The following is a 23,753-nucleotide window of genomic DNA, read 5'->3' as shown; positions in this document are numbered from 1 at the left end:
AGGCAAGGAGGGAGGCAATCCCCTAAAAGAGCCCAGTCTGTCATTCCATCAACAAGCCACCCACAGGGTGGAGAGGAATAATGGCCAAATATCTCTAAATTTTGTGAAAACTATAAACCTACAGAACATAAAGCTCACTGAACCCAAAGTACAAGAAACTTGAATAAAACTACCCTGAACTATATCATTATCAAACTGCTTTAAACCATGCCAAAAAAAAAAAAAAAAATCCTAAAATCAGTCAGAGAAAAAAGACACAACACACAGAGAAACAAAGGCAAGAAAGGCAGATTTCTTACTGGAAGCAAAGCAGGCCAGAAGACAGAAAAGCAACAAGTTTGAAATACTTAAATGAGGAAAAAACTATTAACCTAGAATTTTACACTGAGTGAAACTTCCCAGCTTGTTTTATGAGGCCAGCATTACCTAATCCTTAAAACCAAAGACACTGCAGGAAAATAAAATTACAAACATCCCTCATGCACACAGATGCAAAAATTCTTAACAAAATATTAGCAAATCATACAATATATAAAAATAAAACATCAAAATCAAGCAGGCTTATCCCAGGAATGCAAGGTTGGTTTAACATTCAAAAATTTGTTAATGTAATTCATCTTATTAGTAGGTTAATCAAAAAACAAGACATTATATAACATCTCTAGATGGAAAAAAGGATTTGACAAAATCCAACATCCATTCCTGATAAAAGATGGTTCATCAATTCTGGGGTTATCTGGTATCTGCCACTCTGCCACAGACACAGCCCCTCTCATTTCCTACAGGGCCATATTCATGCCACCTGGCTTGAAATGCATCTATAGCTTGGTTTATCTAGCATACTCTTTCCCACAGAAATTTAATCTGGATCTCTAAGACACTTACCAACAACGCGTTTAATCTAAGCAGCATTTGCTTCTCCTGATCCTGAGTATTGTCATCATCTTGCTGGCCACCATTGAAAGACGCGATCAGCCACTTCACACAGGACTCCAAAAGGGTCCTTCTCCAGGCACATAGCTCTTCTGCTGACTCTTCCAGAGCTGCTAAAATGGAGTCAGCCACGATCCACCTGTAGCAGGGGATGAGAGTCAGAGACAAAGAGCAGGCTTAAATCCTTCTGACTTTACATATAATCCAGCATCACAAAGAGCCATATGGGATAGATGCTGAGTCCTGCTCCCCACACTACCCACTCACAGGAATCACAGGCTTCCCTAGACTCTTACTCAAATGCCAAAGATATACCAGAAATTTTACAAGCAAGGGAAATACTATTAGTACACTAGGAAAAGGATACGTATATCCAGACTTTGTCTAAATCAGGGTTTCTCAACCTCAGTGTTACTGACATTATGGGACAGATAACTCTACCCTTTAGAAGCCAGAAGCAACACCACCTCATCCTAGTTGTGACAATAAAAGATGTCAGACATTGTCAATTGTCCCCTGGGAAAAAATCACCCCCAGCTGAGATCTACGGCTCTCAGGGAACCCAACCCAGCCATCCACTTGTGGAGATGTACAAGCAGGATGCCTGGGAGTAAAGTTCTCGTAGGAACTGCCTGATCAGCACAACAGTAATGCAGCAGTTTTTCAATGACTTACTCCATGAATTTAAAAAAGAGAAAAGTGAAGCCGAGAGGAGAACATCCTGCGACCAATCTGAGCCTTCATACCTCTTGTGACTGCTTGGGGCGTGAAGCAAGCTGGGCAGGCGGTCCATGAGGACACTGAGATCCTTGGCTCGTGCAAATGGGACCAGCTGTGCCAGGATCTCCTGGTATGGCCCAGGCGCTGGGGGACTGTCAGTGCTAAGAAGCCTGTTCTGTAGCTGCCTCCACAGGGTTTTCCTCAAGACAGGAATGACAGCAGAGGACACTAGGGCAGAGATACCAAGGAGAAGTCATCACATTCAATGGTGGGCTGGAGCCAGCTTGGACCAGCTCACAGGAACTGGCTGCTGTATTTTAGGTATCCTGTGACCCTGGCGATGCCACACTGATGGCTTGAAATTGGCCACGGCAGGAGTACTGACACCATGGAAACTGGCATACCTGTCTCCTTCAAGGGTCCTCTCCTATCTCATCAGTCAACACTCTTGCTGGATACTCTTCAACCCAAGGGGCCCTGGCTATAGCCGCTATTTCTAAGCTCATGATAAGACCATGAGTGCCAAGGTTCTCAGTTCACATGGGATTCATTCTTCAAAGCCAGGTAACAGGGAGGGTAGCTGTTATGGTTTGGATGTCTGTCGCCTCCAAATCTCATGATGAAACGTGATCCCCAGTGTTGGAGGTGGGGTCTAATAGGAGGTGTTTGGGTCATGGAGGCAGGTCCCTCATGAATGGCTTGGTGCAGTCCTTGTGGTAGAGTGAATGAGCTCTGGCTCACCCTATTAGCTCCCGGAGTGCCAGGTGTTAAAAAGAGCCTGCCACCTCCTGTGCCTCTCGCCTCCCCTCTGGCCATGTGATCTCTGCAGAGCTGGCTCCGCTTTTTCTTCCACCATGAGTGGAAGCAGCCTGAGGCCCTCACAAGACGCAGATGCTAGCTCCATGCTTCCTGGACAGCCTGCAGAAGCATGGGCCAAATAACCCTCTTTTCTTTATGAATTACTCAGCCTCAGGTATTCCGTTATATCAATGTTAAACGGACTAAGTGCCCAAGGACTGGTATGTCAATCACCACTGACTAGAAGAATCCTAGTTGCAGGGCGCTGTCTTACTTTTTAAAACCTCTGCCATCAATGATATGGAGTTACGCGAAACAGAGGCAAAGTGGTGAATAAAAATCATCCATACATTCAACAAAAGGGAATTATATTAAATTTGGGGTAATCAAAAAGTGTCTCAGCTCTGAAACCCAGTGAATGGAGACAGAAGAGAGAGTTGAACCCAGGCTGCCTCGACTCAACATCAACTCACCAACATCTCCCCAGAGGGCGGGGAACCCTGGGACATGGGATGGATTGGTGCCCAAGAACTCCTTCAATGTAACAGGACAGTCCTAAATAGCCCCAGCTACTGCACCCAACTCCGCCAGCTTCATGTGGGGGAACTCAGACCTCATGGGGCACAAGGGGCTGTGCCTCAGGCCACGAAGTACGGAGACTAAAGGGAGACAGGGTACTGGGGAGAATTACTCCATCTTTCTCCATCTTCAGAGTTGTGCTGGACACTGGAAACTAACCCACATCCCAGAAACTGAATTTCTAGAGTTTAAAAACGGCCATGCAGTTCACCTTCTTAGCCCGAGCAACTTAAGACTCCCAGCTGCCCAAAGCTAGCCTTTCCCTTACCTCCTGCTGGGCGTGTGAAGTGGCTCTGCATCCTGCACTGGAGGTACACATGGATGAGGGGGAGGAAGTCGTCCAGGTCCCCCTGGAGGCCGAGCCCTGGGCCAGCCTGCAGGCACCACTGCTCGAACCACAGCAGGTGGGTGCAGCTCTCCTGCAGGAGCAGGGCAGCGATGCTGAGGGCCGCCTGCGTGCGCCGGGCCAGGCAGTAGTCAAGCAGATCAGCCCCAACCGCAGGGGCCAGCACGGGGTCTCTCTGCAGAGTGTGGAGGAGCACTGTGTCCAGCTCGTCCACTGCCAGCGCGGGCAGCAGAGCCCCCAGGCCTCTCACAGACTCGGAGGACCACAGGAGCCCACCACTCTGCAGCTGATCCTGGGGGCTGCAGGTCAGCAGCTGCACCAGGGTCTTCCCAAGAGCATTCAGGTGTCTTTCTTTCCCGGGGGATTTCGTGGGTTGCTGGGTCACCAGGTGGGTCTCAGGCAGGCTCAGCAGGGCCAGGGTGACCTCACGGAGCTGGGCACCCTCCATGTATGGATGCAGCTCCTGTAGGGCCTCCAGCTGCAGCGGTGTCTTTGGTGGTGATGTGGCCGGGCCCTCCCTCCTGCTCTGAAGATCCTTCAGCACACTCTGGGTGATGGCCTCTAAGTACCTGGCCAGAAGGCCCAGCTGCCCAATGTTCCGGAGGATCGGGGCACTCGCCGCCAGCAACTGGAGGAGCCCTGCACTGAAGTGGGTGGCCAGGAGCTTCACAAGGACAGGGCTAAGCGAGTGTGGCGGGAGGGCCTGCTGCTCCAGGGCCAGGAACCAGCCCTCCAGGGTGGGGTGTCTGAGGACGGCCACGAGCACCTCCTCCAGCGTCTGAAAGGCAGTGACGAGGCACCGATGTCACACAAGGCCCAGGGCTAAGAGGGGACAGCAGCTGCCACACAAGTATTCACTGTTGTTAGCGAGACAGAGAGCAGAGGCCCCTCTCCTAACCCATTCCATCCTCAAGCCCGCATTTCCATGCCCCCTCGGGGTGCCCACGGCATCCTAGCCAAGCCCAGCCAGCCTGTCATCCAGTTGTACCACAATCGCCTGAGGCACTCCACCTGCCCCGGCAGGACTGGACTGTGACCTGGCTGGTGCCCCACCCACATCTGTGAGCATGTGTCTGAAGAACCCAGCCTGGGTGAATTTCCAGCACAGGAAAAGGGCTCTCTATGGTCACTCAGTGTGGGGGGGCGGGCCGTGCAGAAACCCCACCATGTGAGTAAGAGCAATCAGCTGCTGGCTTCTCCTCAGTGGCCTTGCCCTCCTAAATAAATCTGGTTGAGGGACAGGGGTGTCTACTTACAGCTGGGGTGAAGTCAGTTTAGATGAGACCATGTGTCTGGGAAAAGTGGGTTGGGATTAAACCACCGTGTGTCTACGATCCTGAATTGAAAGTAATCCTGTCTCCACTGTCAGGAGGAGACTGGGCCTCGAGTGACCCCACAAAACCCCCAAACTAGTTCTGACCTGGCCAACTGAGTAAACACTGAGCAGAACGCAGGTGAGCACCCTTGCTGGATTAGAGAACAATTTCATTCAATTGTTCTGCACAGCCCTGCTGAACTGATTCCTCACCAGCGACACTCCACCAGTTCCCAGAGACAGAAAGAAATTTTCTTTCCTTATTTATTCTCAGGGAAGGAAAGAGGAGCCTATCACAGTCTCCACTCAAGCTTTACCAGTTAAAAATGGCAAAGCACGGTTACATATTGAGAATGCTTTGCCTCACGCTGACTGGCTAACAGGTGGTCCCTCCCAAGCAAATACCTCCCAGAAAGACAACTCGGAACTCAAAGGAAAAAAGTGTATATTTCAATTAGACTGTGAAACAAGGAACGTATCTGCCTCCTGAACCTGGGAAAACAGGTTACATGGCAAACTGTGAGAGAAATAGTCATCCTGGCCCCAATTAAACAGTCTGCTCCCCAAGACTCCCAACAGGACAGGAAGGCTGCTGCTTCTCGGAGTGGTCTATTTCCTGTGTGTATTTCCTGTGAAGAGCAGTACCCGCTGCCCACCTTTCACTCAACACAAGCTGCAGCTATTCACACTGTTTCTCAGCAGGCTCACCTCACACAGCGTGAGAGAAAGCTGTCTGCAGGGAGGGTGACGGTGCACAGAAAAGCAACTGGAAAGAGAAATGCCCAAATTAAATCGCACACTGGGCGGGTGCTAGGAAGTTTTTACGATCTCTGCTGTAGTTTCTGCATTTCCCGATTTTCCCACAATGGACCCAAGTTTGTTTTTAACCAGAAGTGAAGTGAAAGCCATTACCCATGACTCTGAGAACAGGCTAACAAGCGACCTGTGGGAGTACCTGATCATTGGCCAACTCCAGTGAGGCCACAGACTCCATGTCCAGGAAGAGGTCGGCTTCGGCCCGGGCGGCCTCACATCTCTGCTGGTTCTGGGCATCCAGCTGCTCACAGTGGACAACCAGGCGCCTGAGGAGATCCAGGAAGAGCTGCAGGAGGGGCGGGCCCACGCTTCTGCCCAGCTGTGAGAACAAGAGCACGAGCCTCAGCAGGGAAAAGAAGGGCTCACAGCCACCAGGCAGTGACTTCCAGGGCCCATGTTTTCACAACAGGAGACTCGGGAGGCAGGCTGAGATGGCAACTCCTCCCAGAGTGTGTGAGACACCCGTCAACGCAATGCCATTTCTCAAATAAGAGATGTGTCTCCCTAAGCCCTGGTGAAACACAAAGGTGTCCCTAAACTGAAAGGGACAGGCCCACCTCAAAACTTAAAAATCCCTTGAACCACATCAGGAAGAGAAATTCATCAGCCAGCTACTACACAAATAAACTTAAGAGGGAGGGCTGGGTCAGGCACGGTGGCTCACACCTGTAATCCTAGCACTTCGGGAGGCTGAGGCAGGCAGATAACCTGAGGTCAGGAGTTCAGGACCAGCCCCGCCAACATGGCAAAACCCCGTCTCTACTAAAAATACAAAAATTAGCCAGGCATGGTGGTGCGTGCCTGTTATCCCAGCTACTAGGGAGGCTTAGGGAGGAGAATAGCTTGAACCTGGGAGGCAGAGGTTGCAGTGAGCCAAGATCCTGCCATTGCATGCCATCCTGGGCAACAAGAGCGAAACTCCGCCTCGGGAGAAAAAAAAAAAAAGAAAGAGGGAGGGCTGGGTGTAGTGGCTCATGCCTGTAATCCCAGCACTGTGGGAGGTTGAGGCAGGCAGATCCCTTTGAACCCAGCAGTTTGAGACCAGCCTGACCAACATGGCGAGAACGCATCTCTTCAAAAAACACAAAAATTAGCTGGGAATGGTGGTGCATGCCTATAGTCCCAGCTACTTGAAAGGCTGAGAGGTCAAGACTATAGTGAGCTATGACACGCCACTGCACTCCAGGCTTGGTGACAAAAAAACAAAGGCCCGGCAGGGCCGCCAACGCAGTCTACCATAGGAAGGGCTCTGTCTTGACCAGAGCTGCACTGAAAACAAAGTCAGGCTGACCTGACTCCCATCTGCAGCTGTTGAGGGATATGAAGAGTTTGCAGCTGAGGTCTGGACAGAACAGCACTTAAACTGCCTCTGCAGTGAGTTCCAGGGAGCAAGAGTGTGCTGAGCTGTGGGCCCGACTGAGAGAAGGCTGAGCTCTCTGGTGGCAGAGCTCCAGAGCGTGTGGAGGATGGGGCAACGCTGACCTGGCCGAAGTTCTCCACGGTGCTCCGCAGGTAGAGCAGCACCTGCTTGGCCGCGCGCAGGACCTGCTGCATGGGGAGGCGTGGCATGCTGGCCTGCAGCTGCGCCTGGATGTGCTTGTCCCGAAGCGTCTGGCTCTCGTAGGCTGCCTGCAGCAGGGCTGTGAAGGAGGAGGCCGAGGGAAGGGCAGGGGGCAAGGGGCTACCCTGTGCCTGAAGCAGCTGAGGGAGACAGCAAAAGGCCGGAGAAGACAAAGACATCACCACAGATGAAAACAGTCATAGGCATGGGTAACATACAACAAACGGACATTTCACAAAGAAGCACGTGCTGGGATAGGACTAACAAATACGGGATCGCGTGGCATTTTACTTCAGTAGAGTAAGTTCTGGTACCATGTCATGCATACTTTCCTAGAGCATTTCCGCTGACCACATGTGAAGGCCCAAATCATGCTGGATCTACACCCCTTGGAGAATAAGGCAGGAGCCTGTCCCACAGGCAGGAGCCACATGTGACAGAGGCCGGATGTGAATCACAAGAATCACTAGAAAGGGGGAAGTCAGCCTACAGAGGAGCCCGCTCTGCAAGTGGCCTTTGGAAGACCTTCCCCAGGAGCCCCGGGTTGAATATGTTGTTAGAAGGACAGAAGATGGGCAGAACACAGAAATTTCTGGAGCCGTTCTGCCTCAAACTGAAGTTATTCACTTCTTCTAACGTAACTACCAAGCTGCCTCCTTTATTTACTCCATGTGGCTTATGTTGTATAACTCCATTTGACTTCCTTAGGCTAATACAACCCAAGGCTGTAACATGCCCTGAAACTCGGTGGTTGCCAGTGTTCCCCAGGCCTGCAGCAGCACCAGGGGAATACATGAGAAATGCAGATTCTCAGGCTCCACCCAGACCTGCCGGGTCACTGTGTGGCTGGAGTCCAGCAGTCAAGTTTGAATAGGCCCTCTGGGGAATTCCGACACACCCTGGAGGGTGAGAACCAGTGCTGAGTCTTATTCCACAGAAGGTGGACACCCACTCCGAGCATCCACGAGGGGCAGGACAGAACCTCTCCGAGCATCCAAGAGGGGCAGGACGGAACCTCTAATACCTCCACATAAGCTGCTGTCTGGCTATCACTGTGGCCTCCGTGTGGGGGAAGGTGGCAACAATGTTGTGGGCAAGGGCTCTGGAGCCAGAATGCTTGGGCCGAATCCTGACTCCGCCACTGACTGGTGTTGGAACCGCTCTGTGCCTCAGTTTCCCTATGTGCATAAAGGATGGCGAGACTCCCGGCCTACTTCTCAGAGTTGCAGTGAGGATTAAACCGCCAAAAATACATGTAGTACACTTAGTACAGGGCCAGGTATGCCTCCAAAAAACACCCAGAAAACATGCAATCGTTGTTGGCTATTGCTACCAATATCACAAGACAAGGAGGGTCTAAGCTGTCTGCTTTTTCGAACACAGCTAAAATGAAATGAATGTACAAAAATGCATACCACAAATGCCGTGCCCCCCACAGCACTGTAAATACTCTGCATTGGAGCCAGAATCCCACCACGAGAATGCAGTCCCCAGCAAAACAAAATACACTTTTTCCTTTCCTTCCCCAACTTCAGCAGGAGAGACCCTGCTGGAGGCCTTGAGGGGCCATGTGTCACAGCTGAGCAGTCTGTCTAGGGCCATGCTAAGGTCCACAGAGGACAGCCAGGAGACAAGCATGCACAGATAACAAGGTAAGGAAAAAAAGGAAAAGGCAACGCTCCTGCCCCAGGCTGAACGAGGAATTAACCTATTATCATTATCAGGGAGCCAGTGGGAAATTTACTTTGGCTGCATCACTGAGTCTTGTGTATTCAGTTATGTTAGCTGAGCACCAGGGATACTACTTAGCTTCCTCTCTTATGCAGGGGACTTTAGGGTAAGAAATTTCACCCTGCAGGCTGTCTGGCTATCCAACCGCACAGCTGTGGCCCAGCCAGCCATGACCCCGGGAAGAGCCCTGCACGGGAGCAGTGACCACAGCTGTGGCTGCAGCTCACCCAGGCTTCTCGGGCTTGCTCTGGGATCCAGAGGCTGTAGTATCTGTTAAACCGTGAGAGCTGGTGGCAGCAAGGCACCAGGCATGGAGGCTCAAGCTTGTCATACGCCTGGAGCAGGAGACACAGAGCCAGGGGGTCCCTCTGGGTGTGGAGGAGGTCAGTCAGCACCGCCGTCAGATACGTCACAACGTTTTCCGCTGCAAAGGAACGAGATGCATGTGGGAAGAGGCTGGCTGGGCCCACCCTTCTGTGACCTACCAACACCACCTTCTTCTACATACACGCAAGACCCTGAGACATTCATGCAACTCCACGAGGGGACACACAACCACAGGGAAGGAGATGCTACTACTAGAGACTGTACTAGGCTCTGATTTTTTAAACATATAGAGCAAAGTCAGACATTTGCTCCCTTTTGCCTGACCTCTTACATGCCTGGGTCTTCACTCACTGGGAAAGAGGCCCAGGAGTGAAGATCCAGGCATGTAAGAGGCCAGGCAAAAGCCACCTGGGACCAGGACTTGCTAGGTGCTCAGCAATCCGTTTACTCTGCCTCAGCACACAAGCCTCTCTTGTGTGTAGGCTGGGACCACATGCCTGGTGAGTCACTTCCAGGCCATAACACCCCTTGCTTGACTATCCACCCTCACTTCCCTTTCCATGGTGATCTTGGAAGCCACAAATTGAGATGGCATAGCTACAAAATGGGAGCAGCCTGAATCCCTGTCCAACTTCCTGGAGGACAGCCAACCAGAAGAGCCACCTGGCCTGTACTAGACCATAGCAAGGTCTAGAAACAGACTCTTATTTACTAAAACTACTGACAAGTCAGGGCTTATTTGTTACTGTAGCAAAGCCTGAGTTCTCCCGACCAATCACACTACTATAATCTGTGAGAACTTCCTTGGGTCTATGTTGCCTGCAAAATCCAACAAGTATGAAGGATTCATCCTTTGCATCAACGTATCAAGAATAAATGCTGACAAAAAAACACCACTGTTACAGAGGCTGTCTGGGCAGCCAGGCAAACACATTATTTCAGACTCATGCTTAAATGACCAATTTCCCAAAAGCCTAGCCAGCCCCAAGATCCCCACCCCTGTGCTTCTAGCTCTAGCTCTGCTGGCTGGGTAGCTCTCACCCTGGGGATTCTGACCTCTTGTTGCCCTGGATTCTCAGCAACTGATCCCACAGCCCCTGGAATCCCACCTCCCACCCCGCACGCACCAGCTGGCCAGATGCAGCCAGAACATCCTGACTATACACAGGTACCTGCTTCGCTGTCTGTCCCAAGGAGTAACTTATTCCTCGCTTCCAGGGCCGCAGGGACCACAGCACTGAATGGGAACGTGAGCAGGATCATGTCTTCATTTAACGTGAACCCTATTTCCTCGTCCAAGCCTTCACTGCCCTCCACCAGGACATCCACCATGTCGAGAACATCTGAGACAGAAAGAGGAGAATCCAGATGATGTGACAGCCACTGAAGGGTTTCACTGCAAATGCCCACAGGGAGACAGGAGCAGAATCCATGCAAAAAGAAAAAAGCCACATTCCTCTTGGGGCAGCATTTAATATAGTTTGACCCTGAACAGACAAGACATTGCCTATGAAATCTTTCATATCTTTGTCTGATAAAATGCAGGATATTCAGCTGAGGTGATAAAAGGTTGAAGTTTCCTCAAGTGACACAAGAAGCCCAGGAACTTTAACCCAGATATTCAGGCAAACAAGCCAAAATCTGAGAGGCAAAATAGTGTGAGGGTTAAAGCACACGCCAGAGCCAGAGCGTCTGGGTTCAAATCCTGACTTTGCTATGTAGTAGCTATATGAGCTTGAGCAAGTTATTATACTAAACCTCTCTGTGCCCCAGCTCTTATCTCTATATAAAATGAGGAGAATAATAATATCCTTTTCTTTTGGGGTTGCTTATGAGATTTTCATGAGTTAGGACTTACAAAGAGCTTAAAACTCTACCTGGCACACAGTAAATACTACATAAATAAAACAGCAAATGTTTCCTATTACATGAACACATAAGGAGACTTCATTTCCAGAACAGGCTGGTCTTTGCTGCAAAGGGACTGTGTGCACTTGGCCTAGGGCATCAGTGCAGTTCTTGTTCTCAATCTCTTAACATGTCACTGTGGCTTGGTCTTCAGACCTTTGAGCAGCACAGAACAGAATGGAACATACCGTCAACGTGGGGGATAGAGTGGAACGTACCGTCAACGTGGGGGATAGAGTGGAACGTACCGTCTACGTGGGGGATAGAGTGGAACAAACAGTCAACGTGGGGGATAGAGTGGAACATACCGTCTATGTCAGGGATAGAGTGGAACATACCGTCAATGTGGGAGATGGGAATGCTCATGTCGTCGGCTTCTTGCTTCGTCATAGTGGCCTGCAGCGTGCTTGCTTCTTGGACAAAGTCAGATGCTTTGTCTGTGTATGAATAGGGATTCGCCACCAATGTCAATAAAATCTGGGCATTAAAGAGCCAAGTAGAAAGCATTCAGATGGTCACAGGTAAATGAAAAAGCCAAAAAATGTCACTGGTCAAAATCAAGGGAAGTGACATAATATGTTCAATCCTTAATTAGAATAATTTTACTATGAAGTTGGGTCTAAACTTTTTGTTGTGGAATTTAAAAAAAAATCTCCTTTTAGTATAGCACTGCTTTTAATATCACTTTTGGTATGCCCCTATTCCCCTGTGCAAAAACAAATTTCCAAAAGGAAATGAAACAGCATGCTGAAATATATACCTATTTTACATATTCTAAAACGAAGATTCTGAAGTCTCAGCAAGAATAAGGAAGTCAGGCCGAGAAGCCTTTCGGTGCTGGTGCATCAAAAATGCCTCGATTACGCTAAGAAGTTAATATAATTATCTCTGAGCATGTTCCTTTATGTGGGAAATATGTGCTTACGCGTTCCAGAAACTGAATCACAGTCTCTTTGTTCTCTTCCACGGTGTTCTCTAAATGCTCCAGCCAAAGCTCCAGCTCCTTCCAGGTGTGCTCAAACACCCCCGTGTCCTGCAGAATCTGCCAGGAAGCAGGTACCAGTGAAAAAGTCAGAACAGAACCCACTTTTTTTTTTTTTTTTTTGAGACGGAGTCTCGCTCTGTCGCCCAGGCTGGAGTACTGTGGCACGATCTCAGCTCACTGCAACCTCCGCTTCCCAGGTTCAAGCGACTCTCCTGTTCAGCCTCCCGAGTAGCTGGGATTTCAGGCATGCGCCAACACATCCAGCTAATTTTTGTAACTTTTTAGCAGAGACAAATTTTCACCAAGTTGGCCAGGTTGGTATCAAACTCCTAGCTTCAAGAGATCTGCCTACCTTGGCCTCCCCAAGTGTTGGGATTATAGGCATAAGCCACCACACCCAGCCTACAGGACCCACTTTCTGTGGGAGGTCAAGCAATTTCATTGTGCTCCAGCACCATACGCCCAAGGAGCATGCAGGGGGTGAAAGTTTCATCCCATTTTTCTCTGAAAGTTAGTCTTTCAAAATAATATCCCCATTGTTGAGGGAAACAATGAAATCATTCTATGCTTTCTCAAAGACAATATAATCTGGCCAGGCCTAGTGGCTCATGCATGTAATCTCAGCACTTCAGGAGGTTGAGGTGTGAGATTTGCTTGAGCCCAGGAGCTTGAGATAAGCACAGGCAACATAGTTGAGGCCGTCTCTACAAAAAATAGTAATTAAAAAACGAGCCGGGTTAGTGGTGGTGCGCACATGTGGCCCTAGCTACTCAGGAGGCTGAGGTGGGAGGATCACTTGAGCCCGGAAGGTCAAGATGGCAGTGAACCGTGATTGTACCAGTGCACTGCAGCCTGGGTGACAGAGCAAGAGCCTGTCTCAAACAAACAAAAAAGACAATATGATCCCTTCTCTCATGGCTGTTTATCCTTTATCCTCATTTCCTAAATAAAAAGAAGGGAAAAAATTTGGCTGCTACTTAGGAGCCAAAGATCTCTGGATTTTCACAAAGACCCAGGTAAATGTGTAAAACTTGACCCCTCATAGCTATTCAACCCTCAGCCTGTATGAAATTCTCCAACGTCACGAGCCAGTCACATCATATCACTTCAACGTGGACCTCAAGACTCAGACCTCAAGACTCACTATTTCCAACAGAAGAGAAGCTGATATGAGGCAGGACTTGAATGTGCAGAAGTGATGAAATGATTTCCCCAAATGGTCTGATAGCGGAAACTCAGGGTCTAAGAGGACTCACGGCACAGAGCCCTGCAACAGCATGCACCGAAGGAAAACCTGACTGTGCCAATTTCATCTGTTTGCAGTCAGTGATCATGAAATCTAGCTGGGGTCAGGTTCACAGCTACACTACCTGGAAGGAAACGGCAGCCTATGGAGGTCAAAACTTAGCCTGCCACATTCTTTCAGCGGCTCAAGAGAGAAGGCTGTAAGTGCAGTAAGGTTATCAGCACTTCAAATACAAGCGGAAGGTCAAACCTCTGTACCCTAAACATAGTGCATCCCCCAAGCTGTTTGCTGCAGAGCAGAAATGAGGACTAGATGTCCTACTGCCATCATAAGACCTGACACAGCTCTGGAAACATGAGTATCGAGGACAAAAAAAAAAAGGAAATAAATTCCTATTATTTTCCACTGCCTTTGATGACCCACGTGCTGTGTGTGATGGATTCAAGCAAAAAGGCTGAAAGCCCTGGAGAAGGCTGGAGCCTGAGAAGGAGGAAAGAGGCACTGCCTAATCAACACCAAGAAGCCAAAATGTAGTATTTAGTGAGCCTACAACAAGCTAGAAACGACCTACCTAAAAAAAAAAAAAAAAAGTTTCTCCAATGTACCAGGCTGCCTCTCAGAAATGTAGCTAAGTGTAAGACACAATAAATTTAACTGCCATAAAACCTTCTATTTTAAAACAAAAAACAATCCCGGTACCTCCTGAATTCAACAACTGTTAACTAAACACTTAACATAAGGAAGATCTATACAAAACGCTTTTCAGAGTTAGAAACTGGTAGAAAATGCTCACCTTCATGATCAGAAGTTTAGTCGATGACTTCAGTTGTAAATGACTACTGGTCACAAACATTTTCATTAGTAAGTAAAATACCGATCGTTCACCTCCAATAATTTCTGCATCTGGGCCTTCCTGAAGTTTAAACAATATTATGTATTTTTAATATATATAATTACATATATAATATTAATATATAGTTATATATTAGACACACACCACAGGGCCAGGCGTGGTGGCTCACACCTGTAATCTCAGCACTCTGGGAGGCCAAAGCGGGCAGATCACCTGAGGTCAGGAGTTTGAGACCAGCCTGACCAACACAGTGAAACCCCGTCTCTACTAAAAATACAAAAATTAGCCAGGCATGGTGGTACATGCCTGTAGTTCCAGCTACTTGGGAGGCTGAGGCAGAATAATCACTTGAACCCAGGAGGAAGAGGTTGCAATGAGTCCAGATGATGCCACTGCACTCCAGCCTGGGCAACAGAGTGAGACTTCATCTCCAAAAACAAAAAACAAAACAAAACAAAACATAACAGGAGCCATCACTTGCTGAACACAGTATGCTGCCAGGTCCTTACCTCGTCGCATTTTAACCACAATTTGGCAGGAAGAGTAGCAAGAGTAAGCACAGGTAGCCGTGTTCCTGTGCTGAAGTCATCCTAGGGGCCCAGCTTACACTGACTCACTGAATTCTCCCAACACCCCTGTGAGGTGGGTATAGCTGCTACCCTATTTTACATGTGGAAACTGAGACACTGAGAAGGCACCTGGCTGTTTACTGGAAACCAAGGCAGATGCTGTGCTGTCTGGTGGATGGTGAGCAGGAGGGACCCCAGGACTGAGTCCGTCAAAACATGTCCTTGTTACTTTCATCAGGATGCCAGTGCTGGCAGAATGGATTGCTTATGCATAATTTATCCTCCTCAAAAGGCTTTTGGGCTTTGAACACATGACTTCAACAAGTACATGGAGCTCCAGATCCCCAATCCAAACTCTGTTGAGCCCATGTGTCTCACTGCAGCCCCGGGCAATGAGGACAACCCTGAACATGGTGAAGTGCTGGTTAGCTTAGGCAAAGCCAGCAGATGTATCTTATAAGCATAAGGTGGGGCACAGGATATAAATTCATACCAGTTCTGTCAAATTATGAGGCCTCTGTTCACTTTCCAACTAAATTATCAAGATCCCATAAGCCCAGTTGAGCTGGAGTAAAAACCAACCAGCAATGCCCGAGCCTGTCACCTCCCTAGGATTGGTGGCAATGACTTCACACCTCAGTGGAATGGTGGCAATCAGCGATGCCCGAGCCTGTCACCTCCCTAGGATTGGTGACAATGACCTCACATCTCAGTGGAATGGTGGCAATCAGCGATGCCCGAGCCTGTCACCTCCCTAGGATTGGTGAAAATGACCTCACATCTCAGTGGAATGGTGGCAATCAGCGATGCCCGAGCCTGTCACCTCCCTAGGATTGGTGGCAATGACCTCACATCTCAGTGGAATGGTGGCAATCAGCGATGCCCAAGCCTGTCACCTCCCTAGGATTGGTGACAATGACCTCACATCTCAGTGGAATGGTGGCAATCAGCGATGCCCAAGCCTGTCACCTCCCTAGGATTGGTGGCAATGACCTCACATCTCAGTGGAATGGTGGCAAGCAGCAATGCCTGAGCCTGTCACCTCCCTAGGATTGGTGGCAATGACTTCACATCTCAGTGGAATGGTGGCAATCAGCAATGCCCGAGCCTGTCACCTCCCCAGGATTGGCGGCAATGACCTCACCTCCATGTACTTGTTGAAGACATGTGTTCAAGTCTTCATCTCAGTGGAACGGTGGCAAGCAGGGCTCTGGGCAGCACCGCCTGGGTCCCATCCTGGACCCACCACTCATGGACAGGACCCTGAAGAAGGTTCTGACACTCTGTGCCCAGCTGCCTTGTCTTTAAGTAGTGTGAACCGAGCAGCCACATGAAGCACCTGTATCCTGCCCAGCATGCGAGTAAGTTCTCAGGAAGAATGATCCTCAGCTACGACGCTGGGAAGCCTCAGTACGGGGACTCGAGAGAGAGATACATGGTCCCAGAGGCACAGCATTCTTAAGTCTTCCTGAATATGTCGCATGTAAAAATGCCAACATACATTTCCATACTATTGGTTCCATGTAAAATCTAAGTCACTAAGAAATAAATCAGCTCAGATTATGAGAAACACTTAGACAATGCTTAATTTTGCTCGATCATGTTCCCTCCTCCTCTTTGCATAGAAATGATGCAGCATCCTGGGCTTAAGCCCAGGGTAAAATTCTGTGGCATCCTGAGTTTCCCTTTATGATTTAACATTATGTTCTCCAAAAAGTTCTGGAAGATATTCTATTAACGACCTAGAAAAAAATGCTGGCAATGTCTACTGATTCTTCCACCAGCCTCAATCCTCTTCTGACTTGGTATCTATTCTCATCTCATCTTTAATTCTCCCAGGATGAGGGTAAAGGAAAAGGAATGTATTTTATTTTATTATTTTAAAATGAAAAAAAAGTAACAGTTGAGATAAACAAGAAACTCCCTGGACCCAGCAACAATGTATTTGCAGCAAGGACATGTTAAACACCCTATTTTACAAAAGCAAGCAGGTTCCCAGGCCTCCTGGTTCATGAATCAGGACCTCTGCTGTGGGTCTCTCTAAAATGAGAACGCGTAACCTCTTCCGTCTTGCCCCGTCACGTTCTGAGCCAGTTAGCAATTCATCAGGCCAAGAAGCCACCTGGCCCAGCAGGTTAGCTTAGGGCAGAAGACTGGGAGCTCTGCTTCCTACCTGCGCCTTTAACCACAGAAACTTGCTGGCCGGCAGCTCCAGGGCCACCTTCAGCATGTGGTGCTGCAGAATGGGAGGCACCTCCTCTCGAAGGCCCTGCTCGGAGATGATGCCTACGGGTGAAAAAGAGGCAGGCTGAAAAAAGTCACGTGGACGTGGGTGCCCGGCAATTGCTGCCCTGGCCAGAAGGTCAAGGAACTCAACATGGAGAAAGAAAAAGGGTGGATGCAAGGTTCCGTTTCTCTGTCGTGTGCTCACTCTCATGCGGCACATCTCGCCTGATGTCTCCCCACACCCTGGTCTGTACAAATCTTTCAACAAAAAGTCCAAATCCCACTTGCCTGAAGAAGCCACACAGCCCGCACTGACCCCGAACAGCTGGAATCACTGCACCCACCATGTACCCTCCAGGGGTGGGCTCTCGCTAACGTTCTCCCTGGCTCCCCAGACAGCAAGCATTTTGTGGACAGAGACTGCAACCACCTGCGCCTGAGACTGGGTCCTCATCCTCTAGCCGGCTCTTTGGGTTTCTCCTTTGCTACTAAATACTAAATGGCCACATTCTAGTAAATTTCATATTTCCACAGCAAAGAGAACCGTTCACCTTCAAATGATTAAAAAGTGAACTGCAGCTTTTGAAAAGGAGTATTTCCATAGCTTATATAAATTCCAAGAACGGTATTTTTGCAAGTCTTCTCCCACAGGCCCAATTATAAAGTGTATCAGACAAACTTTACCATCCAGGAAACATGACCAGACAAGCATTATGTTACTTTTAAAAGTTTGAAACTGACTCAGTGGGGTAAAAGATGAGGTAACTATGTCAAAAGTGTCTCTGCACGAATAGAACGTCCCTTCTGTAGGACCCTTGTTTCTGCTATACCCTCTGCACCCCTGCTGCCTTGAAAAGTGACGTTAGAGTTAATGTCACATGCTTGGATTTGTGGGCCATTCATGCCGGTTGCTCAGCACTCGGAAGCTGGCTGGCTTCTTCCATTGTTCTCACTGCTACCAAGTGTTCATCTGATATTTACTTATGGAAGACCAGCTATTTAAAAAGTACTGATGCAAGTACAATTTCTCAGGCTGACGGAGGAGCATGCAGTCAACTGTCCACCAGCCTTCCCGATTCTTGGCTCCAGGGCTCTGCTCTGGTTTACTGGCACTTCCTCCACCTGCACTGGCAGGAACAGTGGCGGCTTGTCTGCAAGTCCTTGAAACCCACCTTTCAGGAGCTTGCTGAAGTCAAAGTTGTACTGCGTGACCACGTGGGGGACCACCTTCTGGTAGAGGCATATGACCTGGAGCAGAACGGCTTTCAAAAGAATGGTTTCCGCATCATCTGCACACACAGACACACACATACACACACAAAGAAAAAGAAAAAGGAAGAAAGAAACAGTTTGAATTAGGAAACATATTGGTTCTTTGTTCTTGAGCAGCTGAACCAGGTGTGGCACCACATTGCAGCCAACTGCATGCTGTACACTGAGGCTGCAGACAGATTGCTCAGTACCTGGGTCTAAGGAGTCAACGTGGTAAAAACGTTAAAACTGTTCAGGGGGTCTGGGTTAAAACCTCATTTCACTGCTGTGACCTTGGACAGGTTCTGGTCACTCTGTCTCCCTGTGCTTTCATGTCTTCATCTGAGCAACAGGGACATACAGCAGAGCCTACCCCTGCAGGGCTGCTGTCAGGATGAAATACGACACAGACATAAGACAAAGCTCAATGCCTGACCAACAACAAGGCTCTAAGTTCTATCTGCAGAGTGAGAGACAGCACCCCGGTACTGCCGTCCCTGGAGAGGCCAGAGCACATGGTACCCAACACTCAAGTCTTCAGAGACACACAGTACTTGTAAAAAGATGGGCACATGTCTAACAGTACTTGTATAAAGATGGGCACGTGTCTAACTAAAATTCAATCTATGATTCCTTTCCAATTCTTCTCCCTAAGCAAAAAAAGATAGAGACACATTCACAGCCAGAGGTGCCTTGAAACAAGCACTGCTCCAGGACTCTCTGGATAGGAGCTATCCTAGGCTGCCAGTGTCAGCTCCGTCCCATGCAAAAGGCAGAGGGCCCCCTCACCCCTGAGCCCTTACCGCACTGGCGAGCCTCGCAGGCAGCTGGGGGCCCATCGCTCCCTTTCTTCCCTTTCTTGTCATCTGGTTTGGTCTCTTGCTTTTTAAGTGACTGCCAGACCCACACGATAGTGTTCAGGTCTGGCAAAATCTAAAAGGGAAAAAGAGGTAAAATATTAGTTGTATTCAACTACGAAGGGAGACAAATGAACTGAACATACCAACAAGATGCAAAAATCAGGGAGTGGGGTGCGAGTCTACAGGACTGTGTATAAGAAGGAGACGGACGAGTGGTGAGAAAACAGGCCCATATCCACCGTAAGCTCTGCTCTGCAGTATAATTGTTTCTTTCTTTCTTTCTTTCTTTTTTTTTTTGAGATGGAGTCTCACTCTGTCACCCTGGCTGGAGTTCAGTAGGGTGACCTCAGCTCACTGAAACCTCCACCTCCCAGGTTCAAGTGATTCCCGTGCCTCGGCCACCTGAGTAGCTAGAACTACAGGCACCCGCCATCACATCCAGCTAATTTTTTGTATTTTTAGTAGAAGCGGGGTTTCACCACGTTGGCCAGGCTGGTCCTCGAACTCCTGACCTCAGATGATGCACCCATCTCGGCCTCCCAAAGTGCTGCGATTACAGGTGTGAGCCACGGCGCCCGACCATGTTCCGCAGTATAATTTCTAGAACTATACACAGCAAAGATTTGGTGAACAGGCAAGTGCTGATCATTAAAACAAACCCCTTAAGCCTCATTCACCTGAGCAAAAGACACTGGGAACAAAGAAAGACTTTCTCAGAAGCAGCTCAGAGAAAGCTGCCCTGTGCGACTGGGGCTCTCAGAGCAGCCAGCCAATTTACAGAAGCTTGGCCTTCAGCCATAGGAAGCAAGCGGGGCTTCCTGAGCCACTGCATCCCTTCTCGCTGGGCCACAGTGTGGTGTGTGTGTGCCTGCAGCCATGGGTGAGGGGTAAGGACACAACCTACCCCTCAACAACATCACACGGCTCCTGATTGAACATGAGGTCCCCACCACAGCCAGAACTCCTGCGAGAGAACACGTGTATCGTCTAAATTCTTACTCTGCACGATGACTTCTGGATCATGCTCTGTGACATCACTGCCTATAATCACAAGTGGCAGGTCTTCTCAGCTGACCCGCAGCACCCATGCTACCACACTGCCCGCTGGCCCGTCCAACCCTGCGGTTCCAAGGACACATCATTTGGCTTCCACCCTTAAGCTCCCAGAACGGCCTTTTCCACCTGGTGAGGTCTGGAAGGAAAGCCCAAACCCGGATCGGAGCCTACCTTGCTCAGTGCTTCTCTGAAGAGCTGCACGAATTCTTCCATCATCACAGCTGTGTACACGCCTGATTCCTGCCACACCTCTTTATTCAGGCAGTGGTCAACAGTTTTTAATGCCCTCTTCAAAATGACAGAAATAAGGGATAAGGCCGTGTGCCTCACTGAGGTGCTGTCCAACTGGGAAGAAAAAGAGTTAAATGCACAAACGTCTCTAGGATACACTGGTGGACACAGATTTGCTAAGTGTGGGCTTGGCTGGCATTTGCCCCTCCTCAGGTCACTCACAGGGGAAGCTGCATGAAACAGCTGGTCTCTACACTGTGAGAAGAGGCGACCTGGGTACCTCACCCTCCTGATATCCTCTGGGTCTGACCTCAGCAATTGCCAGGAAACGACCACTAATGGCAGCATCCAGCAGTAGTTTCGTTTTTATCATCTGTTCTTTGGTAAGCCTTGAGACAACTACTCAGCTACTGTGAATGTTTTTCATTAACAACAGATCTCACCGGAACCCACTCTGCCACTGTTTTCTTTTTTTTTTTGAGTCAGGGTCTCACTCTGTTGCCCAGGCTGGAGTGCAATGGTGCGATCATAGCTCACTGCAGCCTCAAGCTCCTGGACTCAGGCAATCCTCCCGCCTCATCCTCCCAGGCTCCGGCCCAGACAACTCAAGCAGAATCTGCATTTCACATGATCCCCAGGAGAGCCCTCCAACACTGAGATCTGAGAAGCCCTGGCTGGGACACTGCAGACTGGCGGTGAGGTAGAAGCAAAGCTTTTCTGGTTTACTTTTAGCTCAGTAACCGCGACACCCCAGAGCCCCAGCATTCCAGTCAGCTGCGGCTTCACTCTGTGTACACTGCACACCAAATCAGGACTACAGGAACTATCCTAAGCCAAGAATGGCCGGCCTCACAATCGCTTCAAAGGCAGGCCCCACACAAGCATGCACACCACACCCAAGGGCTAGGAGCACAAAGCTCAACCAACAACCCGGGGCCCTGCTTCCAAACGCTTTCTTACTTCCTGTTTCTAAAAGAGGCTAAAGCTTCTCTTCCTGATTCTAAAATGTATGCTTTAAAAGTTTAGACAAAACCATAAGAAATAAAAAAAAAAAAACAAACAAACATCATCTAACTGCAGCCCCTGGAGGCACTCGCATCACCGAGTCTCACATAAAAACAGTCTTGGCTCTCGGAAAGGGCACCTGGGGAGGGAAGGTAAGGCTGGGCTCAGTGGCCCTGGTCCTGCCCTGCAGGGCATGGCAACAGCCAACAGGGGGAGAGGAGGCTGTGTCCTCTGAGACTCCTTCCTCGGAGCCACTCCGTGCAGGAGCTAGAACACCCCTCTAGGGGCACAAGCCTTTATCCTGAAACAATACTGAGAGGAGGAGGAGACAGGCTTTTCTCTCCCAGCCTACCAGGAGCAAGCTTGGAGGGGAGAGCAAATGCAGCCCACAGAGGAGGCGCATCTGGCTGGGTGTAGTGGCTCAGACCTGTAATCCCAACACTTTGGGAGGTCGAGGTGGGAAAATTGCACAAGGCCAGGAGTTTGAAACCAGCCTGCGCAACATAGTGAAACCCTGTCTATACACAAAATAAAAATAAGAAAATCAGCTGGGTGTGGTGGTGTGTACCCGTAGTCCTGGCTACTCAGGGGGCTGAGGTGGGAGGAACACTTGAGTCCAAGAGTTTGAGGCTGCAATGAGCTATGATCACACCACTGTACTCCAGCCTAGGCAACAAAATGAGACCCTGTCTCCAAAAAGAAAAAAAAATTAATAAAAAATAAAGGAGGTTCATCAAACTAATCCTTTCAATCTGGTTTTCCCGCAAGCCCTTTGAGAAATGCAAATGTCTCCCACGTTAATTAAAACAGTTGGGCAAGCTAGCTGGGTGCCAATTTTGCATACGATGATTTGACAAACACAACACAAGACCTTTCTGCCTGCTCCCACACAGGCCTCCTTTCTACTCCTCACCCCATCACCCATGCTCAGCACAAACCCTGGAGGGGTATCAAAAAACGGTGACTCTCTCACCACATGGTCTCAGGAGTCCACCCCACTTTACAGTGACTGCTCATTCCTACAGGGCCAACCCACGCCTGTGCAACCCACCACAGCCAACCTGTTCCTCCTGAAGCCACACAACAACTCGGCCTGCCCAGAAGGACAAAGACATCCCTCCGAATACCTGGCCTCCCCCAGGTACCTCACGCAACTTGGGGTTAGGAGGGGCTGGCAGGGCCCAGGACCCAGGTGTGCCAACAACCCACAGCCATCCACCCAGGCCCATGATGCTGTGGTGAAAGACATGTGAACCCCTCAGAATGTGGTTTCTGAAGGGACATGGGGACCTTTATAACAAACAATCACGTAAAATTTAAGTATCAATTTCTTCCATGAACATGTCCTCCAAAAATGCTTGAAAACAGCTGGCCTTCAAAGTATATGTTCACCAGGCACCTTAACACCATTCACCTAAACCATGAAAGAAAGAATGTGCTAGGCAAATTTCATTCCCACCATGTCAGGAAATTCTAAACTAATGAGATTTTAATGAGGAACTTTCCTTCTTCTGATTTAGACATTCTTTCACCCTCAGGCAGGACTAGAAAGGCTTGGAGGGATGCAGGGGTCCCCGCTGTGTGATGGAGCAGGGCCAAGGACATGAAGTCCAGTGTCCCTAGAAGCAAAGTCTCTTTGCTCCAAGGTCCTTACCCAAGTGCGTGGACCTGTCACTCATGGGTTATCTCAAACTACAGCCTCTGTCCTGGAAGCCTCAGAGGCTCCCTAACAAAACACAAGCAAACCACATCCAGGCAGGTTCTCAGAATAATCACATCATGTAGCCAGCGAGTTTAGCTGGAGGCAGTTCCAGAAGTGGGGCAACCACATGGCCTTACGTTTAATGCTTGGGTGAACATGCTCTTATTGCACACCAGGGGCACAGTGGTCACCATCACCATTGCCAGGAGCCGAGGCAAGGGTATAAACTCTCTGGTCTGAAATGCCCGGGAAATCTCCGGCTGAGCCTCATAGATCTAGGAAAAGCAAAAAAGAGATTTAGTTGGTGCTGCAAGTAAGTTTCAAACCTGAGACTAGTTGTAGGCACCCGAAGGTGAAGCCATTCAATCAAATAATTATAGCGGTAAAGGTCCGAGACTCCCCACAAGGCAGAGTGGAAGATTAACCCCCCAAATCTACTTGTCAAAGACAAATGAGGTCAGAAGACTGGCTGTTAACAGACAAAGGACCTTCAGAGCAGAACTTGACCTGTGGTCTGCAGAGTCTCTTAAAACCTCTGATGGCAAATAAATCACTGCTAGAACTATGAATGGTACTACTTATCAGTTCCGGCTGCACTTGACAGGCACCTGACAAATGATGTCAGGAAGGGATATCAGGAAGCCATTTTCTCAAAGCTTCCTGACAACCCTTTGGGATAGGGACACTTTACATTAAAACAAAAATATATTCACAGGTGACAAAATTGGAGCTCAG

General features: G+C 49.1%; 1 protein-coding gene across 1 annotated transcript in view; it reads right to left on the bottom strand.

The window, feature by feature from the left end:
- URB1 (URB1 ribosome biogenesis homolog) overlaps nt 1–23,753 on the bottom strand; it is a 79,301-nt gene that overhangs the window by 29,769 nt on the left and 25,779 nt on the right. Inside the window, exons 10-24 of the mRNA XM_037990628.2 lie at nt 23,156–23,293; nt 20,252–20,425; nt 18,968–19,097; nt 18,086–18,202; nt 16,861–16,973; nt 14,059–14,178; nt 11,960–12,076; nt 11,373–11,511; nt 10,299–10,469; nt 9,027–9,223; nt 6,990–7,208; nt 5,647–5,826; nt 3,299–4,154; nt 1,680–1,881; nt 886–1,072 (exon numbers count right to left, since the gene is read on the bottom strand). Coding sequence (XP_037846556.2) covers nt 886–1,072; nt 1,680–1,881; nt 3,299–4,154; nt 5,647–5,826; nt 6,990–7,208; nt 9,027–9,223; nt 10,299–10,469; nt 11,373–11,511; nt 11,960–12,076; nt 14,059–14,178; nt 16,861–16,973; nt 18,086–18,202; nt 18,968–19,097; nt 20,252–20,425; nt 23,156–23,293 — 3,060 coding nt within the window. The remainder of the gene's footprint in view (nt 1–885; nt 1,073–1,679; nt 1,882–3,298; nt 4,155–5,646; nt 5,827–6,989; nt 7,209–9,026; nt 9,224–10,298; nt 10,470–11,372; nt 11,512–11,959; nt 12,077–14,058; nt 14,179–16,860; nt 16,974–18,085; nt 18,203–18,967; nt 19,098–20,251; nt 20,426–23,155; nt 23,294–23,753) is intronic.

The sequence above is a fragment of the Chlorocebus sabaeus genome, chromosome 2 (assembly GCF_047675955.1).
Source record: "Chlorocebus sabaeus isolate Y175 chromosome 2, mChlSab1.0.hap1, whole genome shotgun sequence".
In the NCBI taxonomy this organism is placed as follows: Eukaryota; Metazoa; Chordata; class Mammalia; order Primates; family Cercopithecidae; genus Chlorocebus; species Chlorocebus sabaeus.
This window is presented reverse-complemented; position numbering and strand designations above follow the sequence as displayed.